At 38.4% G+C, this 18,365-nt stretch overlaps 1 protein-coding gene across 2 annotated transcripts; it reads left to right on the forward strand.

Annotated features, from left to right (window-relative positions):
* On the forward strand, positions 1–17,239 carry taf4a (TAF4A RNA polymerase II, TATA box binding protein (TBP)-associated factor). 2 transcript variants are annotated; one of them, XR_009826178.1, is made up of 18 exons: positions 1–1,085; positions 3,463–3,596; positions 3,796–3,915; positions 4,245–4,328; positions 5,650–5,772; positions 5,848–5,937; positions 6,017–6,229; positions 6,351–6,492; positions 8,359–8,461; positions 9,743–9,912; positions 9,992–10,122; positions 10,960–11,085; positions 13,004–13,060; positions 13,145–13,264; positions 14,513–14,881; positions 15,656–15,715; positions 16,678–16,729; positions 16,803–17,239. XR_009826178.1 is itself a non-coding variant. In XM_062046798.1 (15 exons), the coding sequence occupies exons 1-15, from the start codon at positions 542–544 to the stop codon at positions 14,669–14,671; spliced, it is 2,316 nt and encodes a 771-aa protein (XP_061902782.1). In that variant the 5' UTR covers positions 1–541; the 3' UTR covers positions 14,672–15,171. The 2 variants fall into 2 exon arrangements, 1 of the variants encoding a protein (XP_061902782.1); XM_062046798.1 differs by lacking the exons at positions 15,656–15,715; positions 16,678–16,729; positions 16,803–17,239 and having other exon boundaries at positions 14,513–15,171.
* The last annotated feature ends 1,126 nt before the right edge of the window (positions 17,240–18,365 follow it).

An 18,365-nucleotide genomic window follows, 5' to 3' on the forward strand; every position in this document is an offset into this window, starting at 1 on the left:
AGCAAGGTTCAGCGCATGCGCAAATCAGTCCCTCACTGTCAGTCACTTCTCGCTAGCTTGCGGGAGAGTAAAGATGGCGGCCGCGCCTGGTCTCCCGGATGATCTTATATTACACACAGAGGTGAATAAAGCCGTAGTTTGTCACGTCGTACGCTCTGTAGACTCACCATTGTTGTTCTCGTCTCACAATAACCACTGGGAAGACACTTTGTTAGTGCTGTAGCGGTTAAACGTTCAGCCCGGGACTTTTGTTTTGTCAAGAAGGTGGCTAGGCAGGTACTGTACGTTGTAACGCCTAAATAGTGTGTTGCTCGCCTGGGACAGGAAGGGACGAGCTGAGGGGGGGCTGATGAGTGGCATGGCCCCGTCACTTTCCTCCTTCTTAAGTTAAGTAAATGGGGTCTCTACGTAACGACGCCCGCATGGTTAGTCGACGGACTTTACCACGGGACACGACGCTGACAAAACACTTATTATCAGGGTTGGCGTGACTTATCTCCCTTTGCTCGTCAAGCGGAAGTGGGCTTTTCGGTCATCGAACATGAACTGTCACAGTTCGGGAAGCGCTTTCCCTCCCGCCGGAACGTCAGTGACAAGCAGCTGTCCCGTGACATCGGCCACAACTGTCAGTAGCGCCGGACTCATGGTGTCCAAGGAGCCGAGCACCGCCATCATGGCCCCCACTGTCATCCAGACTGCTCTCCCCCACTCTCAAGGTGTCATCGCCTCGACTGCGACCGTGACTCCGGCATCGGGAGCCACGGTGACTGTCGTTCGGCCTCCCCCTATGCACACGGCGCGATCGGGTCCAACTTTAAACGGGAACAATGGCGAGAATCCGGCGGTGGTTGTCAAGACCGCACGGCAGCCAGGTGCTCAGCCGTACAAGATGAATGTAGAGCCCCCCGGCAGCAGCATCACCACCACCAAAGCACTGGCTCCATCGCAGCACTCTGCCACTCCTGATGCCCCTAGATCTGCCGGTCCAGGTGGGATCCAAACTTTGACGCAACAGATATTGTCGCCCAGGCTCCCTGTGACATCCACCGGTCAGCCCAGTATACAAAACATCCAACTCCCCCCTGGTGAGTGTCCCTTGCACATTCCACACATACACACAACTTACAGGAAGTTCGAGATATTTGGTTTCCAAGTGAACATTTCAAAATAAACCGAAAATGCACTTGCTTACCTTATGGAAACTTGTTTTGAACTAACATTTTAAATGTCCAGCTTTCTGAAATATACAGAATATATGACTGACAGTGAAGGGAGAAGTTTGGCCCCCTGTCCTTAGCTTTCTGGAAATGTGGCCCCTAAACAATTTAGTTGAATATCTGTGTTTGCATGTTCTCTCCTCTCTCTATTTTTAGATATTTACAGAAGTTACCTGTTCTTATGGAGGAAATAATCACTGGTATGTTATAAAATCAGATTTGGATGTGAATAATTCAAATCTTCAATCGGAAATATTGTAAAACATTATTATAATTTACCTGGGTTGTGTTTTATTGTACACATTCCACAATTATTTCATTGCTTTGACATTTAGATCATTGTTTAAAATTTTCTATCACTTAAGGAACTTTTTGGCTCAATAAAAACTATATGCCATACAAACATCATTTTAACAATACAGGAAACATTAGCCTACAAATAATACATCTAGAATATTCTGTATAAATTATATTGAATATTAAAATGAGCACAATATACCCATCCATCCATCAATCCATTTTCTACCGCTTGTCCCTCTCGGGGTCACAGGGGTGGCTGGAACCTATTCCAGCTGCATTCAGGCGGAAGGTGGGGTGCACCCCGACAAGTAGCCACCTCATCTCAGGGCCAACACAGTAAATAAAGATAATTCTCCCCCCTGATGAGTGTTCCTTGCACATTCCACACATACACAAAACTTACAGAAAGTTAGAGATATTTGGCTTCCAAGTGAAAATTTAAAGATAAAACGAAAATGCACTTGCTTACCTTATGGAAACTTATTTTGAACTTCTCTAAAATTTTAAATGTCCAGCTTTGTGAAATATACAAAATACGACTAGTGAAGGGGGAAGTTTGGCCCCCTGTCCTTAGCTTTCTGGAAATGTGGCCCCTTAAACAATTTAGTTGAATATCTCTTTTTGCATGTTCTATCCTCTCTCTATTTTTAAATATTTACAGAAGTTACCTGTTCTTATGGAGGAAATAATCACTGGTATGTTATAAAATCATATTTGGATGTGAATAATTCAAATCTTCTACCGGAAATATTGTAAAACATTATTGTAATTTACCTGGGTTGTGTTTTATTGTATACATTCCACAATTATTTAATTGCTTTGACATTAAGATCATTGTTTAAAATGTTCTATCACTTAAGAAACTTTTTGCCATACAAACATCATTTTAACAATACAGGAAACATTAGCCTACAAATAATAAATCTACAATACTCTGTCTAAAAAAATATTGAATATTAAAATGAGCACAATATACACATCCATCCATCCATTTTCTACCGCTGGTCCTTCTCGGGGTCACGGGGGTGGCTGGAACCTATCCCAGCTGCATTCAGGCGGAAGGCGGTGTACACCCGACAAGTCGCCACCTCATCTCAGGGCCAACACAGTAAATAAAGTTGATGCAAACTTGCACTACCCTACCTGGTGTGTGTATGCCTTAACTAGGCTACTTAACAAAACAATGAACATTTTCAGACAGTTAAAATCTCTTTTCGTGTTCACTTGAAAGAGCCGTTCAAAAGACACTACTCGTTTGCCAACGTCACATCTCTATTCACCTCGCCTTTCTTTTCGTCAAAGTTGCTCTGACTCCTGAATTAGAATTTGTATTTAAGCAACCCTTTTCATCATCACCGTTATCATGTCAATCATATTTTGACATTATGAAACTAGGACAACACATAACTGATAGAGTACGTTACTATGAGGTTTCAAAAGTATGGTTACAGAGAGGGAAATGTCCACTGAGCTTAGGGTGTCCCAGTGTCATCAGCAGTTTGCAATGAAATAAGATACATACTGTAGAAACTAGAAAATGCTTTTCTATGAAAATAAAAATAAATAAAGGTCACCTGCAAAGAGTTTTGCTGTTAAGCTTTTTGTTAGAGAACATCAAGTTGTGCTAAAAGTATTGGAGCAAAGTTAATCAAAAGTTGAAAAAAGTTAAATAAATTGTCACGTAAAAGTTCATTTTAGGTTAATTCTGAAATGTCACCAGATTAACCCTAACTTTACATTAGTAGTGTATAAATCCCCCCAAAACTAAATAGATTCACCAAATAAACCTCAAATCTGGTTGAATACATTAATAATATCTGACCTGACCATCTGTAAGAATATTTTGAATATCTTTGTTTGATTTGCAAAATTAACTTTATAGCATCTGCTTTATACTTGGATTATATAATGACAATAGCATCATATGTACTTTAACATGCTACAGGGATGGTGCTTGTGCGCAGCGAGAGTGGACAGTTGTTGATGATTCCTCAGCAAGCCCTGGCCCAAATGCAGGCACAGGCTCAAGGAGTAATGGTGCCTCGGACTGCACCACCAACAAATATGTCTCCAGGCCAGGTAATATTACACCTGGGGTGTGCAAAGTGCGACTCTGATAGTATAAATGATCTTTGTCAAGGCATTGATTTAAATAAAACTCAGGTATTGGATCTTATCGGATTGTGAAGATGTGCCCACATTAAGGTGGCGAGTAAGAGCACGATTTGATGGGAAAGTGTTTAGTGGATAATATGTTACTGTTTCTGCCTTTTGACAGGCTGCTGGAAATAACATCATCAGCAGACAAACAGCTCCTACCACCATTATTCGACAGGGCTGTCCAACTCCATCAACAATGTCTGCCACCACCACGCTTCATAGACCTCCTATTCTTCAGGTAACCTTATTGAATGTGTCACCTAAATTAAGTATTTTGTGGTGTACACTTCACAGTTTGTGGGTATGTTAGCAACCGGAATGATGCTTTCCTTATGAAATAATGCAATTTTCTGATGATGCTGTACTTTAGTCTACATGCATTTGTCATATTGTTTTTTCTTATGATACATAAATTAAAAGCTGGTCAAAATTGATAAATTACACAACTCAGGTGAGAGAATTAAGAGATGGTTTAGAATTAATCTGCAGACATTGTTTATAAAAGCACATTTAAAGGATTCAATTAAATAAAATTATGATAATTAATGCACTCTCCCTCTCCCTTAGAGTTCAGTGGGGACGGCAGTACCAGGAATAACCCAAAGGATTCAAACAGCTGGGACCACAGTTACATCAGTTACAATGAGTAAAGTGAGTCATGCCACTCGGGTGAGACAGAGCTTGCAAATAGTCTAGTGTTCATGAGGTGATACTGTATGTACTACGATGTACAGCAGGGTTATTTAGCTAGTGGCCCGGGGGCCAAATCCGGCCCAGGAATGACGACAGACCAGCACACAGGTGTCAGTTCAAAACTTGGGAAACAAAACATTTTTCCAGCAAATTCCTAAAACACCAGTGCTCCAGTTGTGTAGAGAAACTTGGACCACTGTAAACACATTAACATTTTACTTTGCTCGCAAGCATAAACACTGCGGTCCAAATTTGTGATTTCCATAACTGAGGTCTTCCTCAAGGCATGCCTTAAAGTCCTCTCCTTTTTGGGAGTTAGAATGTTTTTTCACAATGTGATTTATGTAACAAAGGTGTTACTGTGGCTTGATTACTTCAGATGCAGCCAATAGTCATTTTTAACTTCCTTAAAGGGGCTGTTTGCAACATTTACTCAGATGTCTAGAGGGTGCAAACTTTCCAATGTATTTTATACAATATATCCCGTACTCTTAGGGCTTATAGGACGTAACGATTTAAGTACTTACCTACAGAACACATGCACACGCATTAGCTTTGGTTGTTGTTAGCTGATAATAGCGATTTGGATAGTTAGTTAGCTGTCATTGAATGTATATTCTATCATACCAACAACATGACTACAAATTGTTCATTGCTTCTCATAAACTGCATTTGTATGTGTGCACACGCTCCCTGCACGTATGTGTTGACGAGACCAGGTGAGTGGCCGCCTTTAACACCAATCATTTTATTTAGGCCGGTAAAATATGTTAATACACAAACTTAGTAATTGTGAAAAGTATAGACTGTTTTAACAGATGTGTTCTGTTAAACCACTAATGGTAACACAAACTAGTCAATGGTGTTTGTTATAGTTTTTGCTTTAAAAATGTTACTGTGAACAAGTTGCAAACAGCACTTTTAATTATACTAGAAGTGTTTCTCAAGGTTCCATTTCTATCATTTTGGCCTATGCTAGTAGTCGGCAAGGTCAGTTAAAAAAACTGGAGACTCACATTTTTTTTAAAAGGTCTTTAAAAACAGCAGAGCACTTCTGTAACAGACAAAATAAATAGCCCAAAATCAAATGTCTACTATAGAGGATGCTGATTTCCTGAAATATACAAAATAAGACTAATATTGAAGGGAGAAGTGTGGCCCCCTGGTCTTTAGCTTTCTGGAAATGTGGCACCCAACACAATTAAGATGGATATTCCTGACGTCCAGTATAGCAAAACAAAGTCAATCATAATCTAAATGTGTCCTTTACTCCTAATAGGAGACAATGGAGAATGTAAACAAATGTAGGAACTTCTTGTCTACACTGATCAAGCTTACTTGCACTGGCAAGCGATCATCCGAGGCTGCTGCCAGTGTGAAACAGCTTGTTAAAGACCTGCTGGTGAGTGAGTACAAGATTTTTATGGTATTAACCTGTAATCATACTGTACAATAATGGAAGCTTTTCTTCTGTCAGGAGAATAAACTGGAAGCTGAGGAATTCACCAGCAGACTGTATAAAGAGCTTAACTCCTCGCCACAGCCATACTTAGTGCCTTTCCTTGAGGTAAGGAGGTGTATGTCCCCATTTCTCTTGGCATCCATGAGTCTATATCATTTCTAAACGTTTGCCTATTTTTCTGCAGAAAAATCTTCCTGCCCTGAGGCAACTTACCCCAGACTCGACTGCCTTCATCCAGCAGAGTCAGCTACCCCAGCCAGCATCTGGTTCTGTCTTGTCCACCTCACCAAGCCCCACCTCAGTGGTGCTGAGTAGCCATGCTCCTCGGCTCACAGCCCAAATCAACAAACCCCAGCTTCAGCCAAATGTTAGCAAGCCCGGACAGACACAGTCAGTTGTAAGTATCTGCTACATTGTTTCAATTAAATGTCATAATTTTACAATGCAAACAATGTCCCTGAGAATAAAACTGTACATCTAATGACGTTTTGAGTAATACTAATCATAACCCTTTGTAGGTCCTCCATCCTCAGCAACAGAGAGCAATGCTGAGATCTCAGGTCCCTTTAGCAGTGTCCCCCATGGTGAGTCTCAGGAATCAGGCCCCTGGTCGCATCATGCTGGGACAGCCACATGTCCAGCTAAAAGAGCTGCAACAATGTAAGGAGATTACTTTGAAGTCAACTAATTCTATTTGTATGTATGCTATTATTATATGAAGGTAGCTTCTGTCGTTGAAGTAGACTAATGGATCCCCAACCACCGGTCAGCGAGGCATTTGCTACCGGGCCGCACAGAAACATTAAATAAGATTTTCTCTGACTTAACTTTTACCTGTCCCACTAGACCAGGGGTCGGCAACCTTTACCACTCAAAGAGCCATTTTGACAAGTTTCACAAATTAAAGAAAACAATGGAGCAACAAAACTCTTGAAAATTTAAAACGAAATAACACTGCATACAAAGCTTTTTTGCTTTGTGCTATGTTTTAACTAGGGGTCTCAGACACACGCCCCGGCCCGCACCTTAATATAAAAATTTAATGATAGTGCGATTGCGCCTGATAGCGTCATACTTGCCAACCCTCTCAATTTATCCGGGAGATTTCCGAGTTCCAGGGCGTGATGGTACTGCCTTTAGCGCCCTCTACAGCCTGCTCCAACAGCGTACCTGCTCAGCCACATGTTGAATACAGCTTCAGCATGCTCAGTGCACACGTAAGTGACAGCAAGGCATACTTGTTCAACAGACACACAGCTTACACTGACGGTGGTCGTATATAACAACTTTAACACTGTTACGTTACAAATATGCGCCACACTGTGAACCCACACCGAAAAAGAATGACAAACACATTTCTGGAGAACATCCGTGCTGTAACACAACATAAACACAACAAAACAAACACCCAGAATCCCATGCAGCCCTAACTCTTCCGGTCTACCCCCCCTACCACCAAACCCCGCCCACCTAAACCGACGCACGGAGGGGGGGGGGTTGATGTGTGGGGGGGTTTGGTGGTAGCGGGGGTGTATAATGTAGACCGGCTGCATGGGATTCTGGGTATTTGCTGTGTTGTGTTTTTGTTGTGTTACGGTGCGGAGGTTCTCCAGAAATGTGTTTGTCATTCTTTTTTGGTGTGGGTTCACAGTGTGGCGCATATTTGTAACGTAACAGTTTTAAAGTTGTTTTAAACGGCTACCGTCAGTGTAAGCTGTGTGGCTGTTGACCAAGTATGCCTTGCTGTCTCCTACGTTAGCAAGCAGAAGCCGCATACAACATGTGGCTGGGCTGTCATGCGATTTTTTTTGCAGGCTATAGAGGACAATTATTGCAGTACCGCTAAGGTACACTCTTAATTCAATTGTTAGGGTGAAAATCGGAGAATATTAGCCCCGGGAGATCACTAGGAGAGGCACTGACGTCCGTAAAACTCCAGGGAAAACCGGGAGGGTTGGCAAGTATGCAGCTGAGCCGCATCAGAGTGGTCAAAGAGCCGCGGGTTGCCGACCCCTGCACTAGACACACTAAAATACTTTTTAATAGATGTATAATACAACTCCTGATAGGAAGTCACCATTTGGACAATGCACATTAATGAACATATAAAATGTAAAAGTGCCAGATTTGTAGCCAAAGGTTAATTTCCATCTGCAGTCCTCGGCAGGTTGATGGTATATACAACATGGTCCATTAAAAGTTAAGTTAGACATCACCAACATCAGACTGTACCAGTACAATAAAAATACACAGCCACAGATATAGTAATTCAAATAAAATAGTAATATTAATAATAATATGTAGATTTATATAGTGCTTTTTGGACACTCAAAGCGCTTTACAGTGAGAACTGAGAACCCATCATTCATTCACTCCACATTCACACATGGTGGTAAGGACATTTTTCATGCACTAATTTTTGCTGTATTTATCTGCCACACGAGAAAGGCCGGTCTGTAAAAATGTGGTTACTGGTGCAAAAAAGATTGGGGACACATGATGTAGACTGTATTCTTTCTTTGACAGATCCTGTGAAGTCGCAGGTGTCACATGTTTCAAGGCAAAGCTCTGTTGCAGTTCTAACTCTTGCTCAAAGGAGTCGGCTGAAAGAAGCTGGTAGTAATTTCAAGTAAGAATGTAATGCAATTACATCAAACAAATAAACTTGGGAATCATACATGTTTTATGAATAACTGTCCTTAGGATTATTGTTGTCACTGTCATCGTTTGGGATAGAAACAAATCAAATTTATATCAGATCAAACATACATCCAAAATGAACTGTTTCTATTTTCTTTATATTATCGTTTTCTGATTTCTTCATAACTACATGAAACCTGTTTTTAATATTCTGTGAAAAAATGTATGTATTGTAATGCATATCAGCTTTATGTAAACAACTGAATAGTAGAGAAATGGTCAGATGAGACTCCTACTTGAATACACAATCTGATCAAAGAAAGGGGGATGAACAAAATATATAATTTTTGTGAAGAAGCATGTATGCAGTACATGTCTAGACAATGTCTTTTTACTTTGAATCATGTTTTTGTTGAATGCATAGATGCTGTTTTGATATTTATAACTAGAGATGTCCGATAATATCGGCCGATAAATGCTTTAAAATGTAATATCGGAAATTATCGGTATGGTTTTTTTAATTATCGGTATCGTTTTTGTTTTTGTTTGTTTTTTAATTAAATCAACATAAAAAACACAAGATACACTTACAATTAGTGCACCAACCCAAAAAACCTCCCTCCCCCATTTACACTTATTCACACTCATTCACACAAAAGGGTTGTTTCTTTCTGTTATTAATATTCTGGTTCCTACATTATATATCCATATATATCAATACAGTCTGCAAGGGATACAGTCCGTAAGCACACATGATTGTGCGTGCTGCTGGTCCACTAATAGTACTAACCTTTAACAGTTAATTTTACTCCTTTTCATTAATTACTAGTTTCTATGTACCTATTTTTTTATACAGTTTTACTTTATTTTTTATTCAAGAAAATGTTATTAATTTATTTATCTTATTATATTTTATATATTTTTTTAAAAAGGACCTTATCTTCACCATACCTGGTTGTCCAAATTAGGCATAATAATATGTTAATTCCACGACTGTATATATCGGTATCGGTTGATATTGGTATCGGTTGATATCAGTATCGGTTGATATCGGTATCTGTAATTAGGGGTTGGACAATATCGGAATATCGGATATCGGCAAAAAGCCATTATCGGACATCCCTATTTATAACCCATTTTATTTTCTTGATCTAAATTATCCTGTACTAAGCTAGTTTTACCTTTTAATTGCTAGTTTTTAAAACCTCAGTGCTTTACTAACCCAAGATGTTTAGGCATGCATTCATCAAATCTGCATGTGTTTTCGCAGAGATGACGATGACATCAATGATGTAGCCTCCATGGCTGGAGTGAACCTAACTGAGGAAAGCGCCAACATCTTAGCAACCAACTCCGGACATGTAGGAGTAGTGACACATTCCTGTAAGGACGAGGCTTTTCTTTCCTGTGCTGTGTTGCATAGGAGAATGCTGGAGATTGGTAAGACATTCATGTGCTTTTCCTGCTAAGTCTTACTTTTCCTGTTCAGAGTAACGGTTAACATTTTTTTCTATTCCAGGCCGCAGGTTTGAAATGACAGACTTCAGTGCAGATGTGATCAATTTTGTCTCGCATGCTACTCAGCACAGACTCCGTGATCTGATGGAAAGGGTTACCTTTGTCGCTCAGCAGAAAAACGGCAATTTCAAGGTTGGTTCATAGCTTTATTGTATTCACTATATGTTCCAGGGTTTCCTGTACAAATAATTAGCCTTAAATTGACATACCATTATTACAGTTGTAACACAGTGAAGTTCTTGCTCAAATAGAACAATTTGTTTAGCATGCAGTACATGTTGATTGATTTACATGTATAGTATTTGAACTGGGCTGCACAGTGAAGTGAATTATATTTATATAGCGCTTTACATAGTGAAATACATTATCTAAGTTACATTTAAACCAGTGTGGGTGGCACTGGGAACAGGTGGATAAAGTATCTTGCCCAAGGACACTACGGCAGTGACTAGGATGGCGGAAGAGGGGATCAAACCTGGAACCCTCAAGTGGCCGCTCTACCAACCGAGCCAAGCCGCCCGAGTCGATTTGCGCTTGGCACATGTGCCTCAAAGCCAGGTGGATCTGTGTTCAAATCCAGATGCGAAATCTTGGTTTGCAATATGCATGTTCTTCCTGTGCTTGGGTATGCATGTTTTTTTTTTCCAAATTACAAAAATGTGCATTTAAGTTACTTGGAGACTCGTATTGCCCATCAGTGAGAATATGAATGGTTGTTTGTGTATTTAAGCGTGGCGATTGACTGGTGACCAATACCAGGCCAATTTCCCACAAATCAGATGGTATAGGCTCCAGGTGACTGTACAACCGGGAGAAAATAAATGTCTTAACCCCTGACTTGCTATCGGGAGAATCACTGAAGTAAAATCTCATTTCCAAAAGAGAAGTGAGCATTTTAAATGATGTCAGGGCTTTTTGATTGCACAGTTTTATCTCAATATTTTTTTAACTTTACTAATCTGCTGGCAGGAGGAGGATAACCATGAACAGACCAGTGATGTTCGTGCCCAACTCAAGTTCTTTGAGCAGCTGGACCAGTTAGAGAAACAGCAAAAAGAAGAGCAGGAGAGAGAGATTCTTCTGAAGGCAGCTAAGGTACAACAAAAGTGACATAAATCTCTGTATCTCTAATTTAGGACAATAATGAACCTTTCTATAATATGATGTTGTATTCAATGTTTTTAGTAGACAATGTTGTATTTGGAGAAACATGATCATCATTACTGCCATTTTAAAAAATGCAACTATAAAATAATTTCTTAAAATTTGTTTTTATCATTTTAGATAGTGTTAAAATTCCTCAAACGTTACTGAAGTTAGCTGTCCCACACCAGAGACACCATTCTTTGAACATTGCAGTGTACCATCAACTAGATTTTGAAGCTTGTTAACAGGATTTAAAAATCACTACAAATAGCTTGGTCAAGTGACATTGAGGCACATCTTGGCACTTCTGGGTTTCAGGCGATGGTCTAGAGTCCCATTAACCTACTGTTTACCTGAATCAGTGTAGATTTGGGCGTATTTGAAAGGTATAGAGGCAAATATACAAGCGATCATGAAAAACATATTTAAAATGGGATGGAGTGGACACGCTTAAGAATTTTTTTTTTTTTTAATGATTTAAACCATTTATTATCACCAATACCTTACTGTTTGCTACAACCTCACTTCATTTGAAACTCACGGTAATTAGCGAGAGGCACATAATCTCTCTACATCTGGAGGTGTCCACAAAGTAAATATTAATCTGTGAATGACAAAGTTGAACCTATTTGTTTATCGGTTTTCGGTAAGAAACCTATTGATTGACATAAGTGCTGTGCTGCTGTGATCGTAAGGCTAATGAGAACAAGGATACGTTTGTTTGCAGTTGATTTCCCGCTACAGATATTAGTCTGTCCTCTACAATTCATGTCTGCAGTTGTTTTTATGCGGTGAAATTCATATTTAAGTCTCATTATTTAGCTATATATGTCCCTGTTGTTCCGCAATGTTTGCTAGCAATATCAAGATTGAGTACATGCTGTTGAGCTTACGAGAGATTTATTCATCTACTTTATTAATACTATTAAGGATATTTTCTTGATGCTAACAAATATCGCCAACGATGCTATAATGTGGTTATTCGTGTCGAATAAAGCACTTGGCGTTCCTGCACAACAACTAAGCTTGGAATTTCTGTTATGTAAATGGATGATGAAAATACGATGGATTAAACCAACAATTACAATATTTATTATTTGGACTTAACATGATATTAGTTTATTTGCACAACCAGGTCTTCGTAGTTATATTTAGGCATAGAGAACACAAACTAATGCGATCTCTTGTACTTTTCCTAAGTTTAATTCTGCTATCAAACACTACTAATATAGTAAAGAATAAACTCGATTACATCACAAAGTTTTTCAAACCAGCATTTTACGAGTGATCAGACACAAGCATGGTCCAACACTGTATTCCACAAGATGATGAAAGTAATAATTTTAAGAGCCGTTTCCTTCTACGCACTTCTGTTTTTCCCCCTGACTTTATTAGCTTTATGAACCACTTCTGGGTTGCGGGGGATGCTGGAGCCTATCTCAGGGACATGCGGTAGAAAATGGATGGATGGATGAACCACTTCTTTTGGGACTCTTTGAAAGCTCTTTTCTATCTCTCTATTTTCACAAATTGAACACCCAAGAACAGAACAGCAATACGGCTACGCTCAAGATTCGTGACCATCGTGTGAATTAAGCTGCGAAGGAACGACGGATATGACGTCATATGAAACCCAGCTATTGTTACAACTTTGTTGATTGTGACATTGTATGTTAACGAGAAAAAACAAATAATCCACTCAAGGCATTTTCTAACCTTTTAATGAGATTCACGTAGTTGTAATGTGTTAACAATACAGTTTAAAAATATTCTAAAATGTGTTTAATCAGTCCTATACTATCTTGTCTTGAGTATTTTCTACTGACAATATAACATGTATCGGTGTTCAATCTTTTTGCTATTGTAGTCCCGAGCTCGTCAAGAAGACCCAGAGCAGCTCCGTCTAAAACAGAAAGCAAAAGAGGTAAGTGGAGTCAATAAGTCTGTTTTTATTAGTGTAAATAAATGCAGTGTAATTAATGCCCATGTTTGCATATGTTTGACTCAGATGCAGCAACAGGAGCAGGCTCAGATGAGACAGAGGGAGGCCAATATGACTGCTTTGGCAGCCATTGGCCCGAGAAAAAAGAAGATTTTGGACTCGCCTTCTTCCTCTGCTATAGCTGAGGTATAGTAATGTTTACTGCAGTCACAGTCACACTTCTGTCAAGTAAGGAACTGTCTAGTTGTGTTTATTGCAATTTGAAGCAGAAAACCCTGATATAGTTTCCTCAGCTTTTATGCCATAGTTTAACCTACAATTCATACCAATTTAAAGGGGAGCTGCATTTTTTTTGGAATTTGCATATCATTCAAAATCCGTATGTAAGACGAGCACACTTTTTTTTAATGCACTCTAAAACATAAATAAATGCGATCAAATGGAGCCAATGGGAGTTGCTCTATTCTGCCTATAAAGCGCTTAAACATTGAAACACCTCCATCAAGGTTTTATATACACACTGTAATTATACAGTATATGTAATGTAGTAACAGGCACATTCATAACATGTAATATTTACATATTTTGCTTATTTTAAGCATGCGGTGATGCATTAATTTCAAAAACGCATTACAATGTTCGCTTTTTCCTTCGACAACATAACCGATTACTCGCTGCAGACATCATGAGACCCCACAAACATAATACAACATTAGTTACTGTACAATGTCTGCTGTCACTAGGATGGGGTTAGGGTTAGGGTGGTTAGGATGTTAGGGTTAGGGTTAGGATGTTCATATATTTCCGTTTAGATGAAGAATGACTCATAATCTTCGTAAAGAAAAAGGAGGGTGGAATCAAACATCTTTTTGTGTCTTTCTCGCCTTTCCGAGTCTAAATTGGCTGCCAAAGCGTACCAACTTGTCAGATTAAGTGCTCATCCTTCTGCTATCCAGGTGAGAGGCGGCATGATTTATAATCTAGAATAAACTTTCACTAGCTGCCCACCAGCCAATGGTGTCAACATAGCCACACAAGCTAGTTACCTCCCTGTGATCACGGCGCGGCTATTAATAGTTTGTCTGTGTTAGCGCTTCAAATAACAATATCACTAATACTTGGTTAATATTCAAGTCACAAAATGTAAATGGGGTATTGTTGGTGGTTTCTATTTAGAGGGCTTTATGGGCAGAATAGACGACCACCCATTGGCTCAATTGTAAGTGGACTTTTATTTACTAGTTAGAATGCATTTAAAAACACGTCTGTTGTCTTGTCTCTCATAATGATTGTGAATGATAGGCAAAATTGCCAAAAAAGTGCAGTTGCCCTTATCCCAGCTGCACTTGGGCAGAAGGCAGAGTTCACCCTGGTCAAGACGCCACCTCATTGCAGACCTCAAATTCATTGTTACTAAATAATTTCTTCTTGCAGGGATCATCTTCTTCTCTGTCAGGAGGTGCTGGTTCATCAGGTTCCAGACCCACACGGCAACGCATCACACGCGTCAATCTCAGGGACTTACTCTTCTGTTTGGAGAATGAGAGGTTTACCAGTAACTCCCATTTCCTCTACAAGGGCTTTCTCAAATAGGTTCGATGACAAGATGAGAGGAGGGGGAGTCTGTGGCGAGAGCAACCACTTCCTGTTTGGAGTTGTGGTTTCACATTGTCATATTACGATCTATTGACTCACCTCTCCACTTCCCCCCCCTAAAGACTCAATTACTTTCTGAGTAGCAATGGACTTTGTGCAGCAGAGAAAACTGGATTATTTTATTATTATTTTAACATCCAAAATTAGGTAAGTATGCACTGTAACTCACTGGTTGATTTTCTTATTGTTGGTATGTGCATTAGAATTGGAAGCACTGAACATCTCCTTTAGTTTTGACATACCCCCAATATGCTATTTCTTATTAAATAATGATCTTGTACTTAACTCAATTATTAGTACTTTCAAACTGTGACCTACTGAGTTGCCTTCCTAACTGCAAGCCATATTTTTCTGCTGTATTCCCACAAAGCTCTACCAATACTTACGCCGTATTTATTTACTGATTTGTGCTTGAATAAATGTAGTTATTTATTTAATTTTGAATATACATCAAATTTTAAATAGTGCATCCACCTGCGGACGATGTGATTGGTAATTTTGTATTATTATTTGGGTGTGAAGAGTGCTTTTTATTTCTTTTAATATTTTTTATGTATGTGAAATAACTTTTGATATCCACAATTTCAGAGAGCATTTTTAGTCATCGCCCTGAAGCTGATTGATAATACCTTCTTTTTCAAATTTGACCTCAGTTTGCTATTTCTGATTGACATATAATCCCCACCTGCATAGATCAAGTGTGCTACCGGTCACCCTTTTATCTTTTACAACCAATTATTTGAAAAAGTTGTCATGTCTATTGCCCATTGTAAGAACTTTACTTTTACATATTTTAATAGCTGAAAGAAGTTACTCATATATTAAAATAATGTTTCTCTATTGCACATTTTGAATAAATCAACATTTTGCAGTAACTTTGTTGTCCAAGTTCAAAATATCATTTTTTTCATGCTCCACCAGAGGTCAGCATTGTATTAGAAACATCTACAAACCTGGCAAAGCTGACTGCTTATGAATCATGTAAGTCCCTTTTACAGTCTTTGTATCTCCCTGTACACTTGTAACTCGATTTAATCATTCAACAACTGTAAAGACACATACATATGAGTCTCCAAGCGCTAATGAGCAGAACCAACAACTAAATACAAACTTGCTTGAGTCATTCCTCTTTGGTAAGGATTTCTTTTAGAAGCCATTTTCATGGTTTTGAGTGTCAAAATCGAACAACTTTAAGGAGCAACAGGGTGGGGATAGCTCCTTTTACAATAGATCTTTAAAATGTTAATAATAGTAAAGAAAATCAGCAAAAATAGGAACAAAGACCAAACTTGCATAGTAAAATGTAAAAAGTTGTTCTTGCTGACTTGCAGGCTGTTTTTTCTTTAAATATAAATATCTTTTTTAGCATATTGAATTGGATTGAGCCTTTTTTTTATGGCGTACCGAGTGTAAAAAAAAAATCAGTCACTTTTCTAGCAGATATACCTGTATTTCTCACATTTAGCTAACTTTTCTCACATTTGACTAATTTTTCTTGCATTTAGTTTATTTTCATCACATTTGAGTTTAGAATAAATGTTGATCCTAAATGTTATATCTAAATGTTAAATGTAGATCTAAATGTTAAATCCATTTCTAAATGTTAAATCTAAATGTAAATATTAAATCTAAACCTTATATCTAAATCTAAATAAAATTGTGAGCGTTAAATCCAAACCTAAATGTGAAATGTAAATGTTAAATCTAAATCTTAAATATAAATCCTTTTGATTTTTAGGTTTGGATGTTTTCCACCAATTACTGGTTAATTTTGACAGAACCATCACAATGAAGTCACATGAAGCTACATGGGTGCGTTTCATGGAGAAAGAAAACTAGTTAGGTAAATTTTAGTGGAAAAAAATGGACAAAAGTAAGGAAAACATATCGATAATTGCTATTTTACAAATCAGCCTAATTTAAAAATGTCATCTCTGTTGTAGGCACATACATGGATGTCCAAGCCTGATTGTGTTGGTGGAGATTGTGGTACAGGTAAGACTTCACTCCTTGTTCCTCAACCCAATCCAATATTTTTCATGGTAATCCCTCCTCCTCTACTCTGCAGTGCTGCTCTTTCAGACTTAAGTCCACATAAGCTCCAACTTGAGCGCCGTAGGCAGAGCAGCAACAAGGATGATGAGGTTGCCTAGCGACGTCTCAGTCACTGCACCTGAGGGTGCCGGGTAAACACCCAGAGCTTGCCAGAGGGCAGTAACATCACTGTCCTTACTTGCCAACATTAAAGGACGCTCTTTTGAAATATCTTTTTTTTTTTTGGTTCCTCAGGGTGGGATTATACATTTATCGGCTTACTTGATTAGTGAACAGTCTGGTGGGACGTGTAAAGTGAAAGGCTCTCCTTTTCAAGTTAGTTCGATGCTAATTTACATTGAATATGCCATATACATGCTACTGATATTAGCATTGGCCATTTTACATGGCGCATTCAACACCTCTAAATTTGCTAATAAAAACTACGACTAAGATTCATGGTGTGTAATAAGTACAATAGTTACAGTATAAACACTTTTTAGGAAGAGGTGTGTAGTAACTAAGGGCAGGTGTATCGACATTGACGGTATCGATACTAAGGTGAGTATTGGTATCTGATCAATACAATTTTTGTTGATGGCCTTCATTAAATTACTTGAGTTTTACTCAAGTTTTCTGTGACCACACTTTGCCCCACTTTTATCTGCTCTATTGTTTGTTTTTGTTTTTTTTTACAAATAAATGCATGTAATCAAAATAGTAAAAAAAATAAAACATCCTTTTTATATTTACAGTTTTGTTACATTGTTGCATTTTGGTTATTTTACACTAGTGACTTAAACAATTGTAGAACATAAGGGAATTATTTAAATTATTTACAAAATTGTTTTATACTGTTCTTTTTGTTTATAAATTAGCTTTTATTTGGATGAAATTTTTTTTCCTGTCTTTTCATAGTCCTAATCAACTAACTACGGGCAAATTCACAAAGTTATTCAATAATCATGACCTTTCAAGTCAAAAGTATCGGTATTGATAACGGCAAACTTAGCCTTTTATTTACTTTGTATCAAATTGATACCAAAATTCCCATTATCACCCGGCCCTAGTATCAATGTGCTACATGTACTGTTATATTTACAAAAGTAACTTTTTTATTACATTGCACTTGTAAGAGAAGTTATAATGTCATACTTGTTACTTTTACTTGAGTATTTTTGTAAAGAAAGGAACACATTCCGAATGCAAAATTCTGTTATATTATCAATTTATATATTTATAATCCGTTGATTGGTGCTTGCAAAAACAAAATTTTTTGGCTTCTTCCAGCGGGCACGGTCACATGACTCTGTTTTACCGATCCAACATGAGCACTAGTGACGTTTGACTTTATCAATCAAATAGAGCCTGGCAGTCACACGCCCACACTCAAATTTCAGCGCACTGTAAAAAGTGACATAACTGAGTGTGTCAGACGAGGAAGCAACCCTCTTTGATAAATGTTTGCGAGAAAAAAAATACAGAATAAAACAGTCCTCTGTATCAGTAGAGATGTTCACTATAATTCCACTTCCAACTAGAGATAACATGGTGGTAAGTTGTAGATGTTTTTATATTTTAGCTGCGCATATGCTAA

Source organism: Entelurus aequoreus, linkage group LG01 (genome assembly GCF_033978785.1).
Source record: "Entelurus aequoreus isolate RoL-2023_Sb linkage group LG01, RoL_Eaeq_v1.1, whole genome shotgun sequence".
NCBI lineage: Eukaryota > Metazoa > Chordata > Actinopteri > Syngnathiformes > Syngnathidae > Entelurus > Entelurus aequoreus.

Bases quoted from the DNA above. Each gene is read 5' to 3' on its own strand.
- taf4a (XM_062046798.1), top strand. From the start codon at position 542: ATGAACTGTCACAGTTCGGGAAGCGCTTTCCCTCCCGCCGGAACGTCA. The intron at 4,329-5,649 runs GTGAGTCATGCC...TACTCCTAATAG, and splicing joins CATCAGTTACAATGAGTAAA to GAGACAATGGAGAATGTAAA. The intron at 13,265-14,512 runs GTATAGTAATGT...TTCTTCTTGCAG, and splicing joins CTTCCTCTGCTATAGCTGAG to GGATCATCTTCTTCTCTGTC.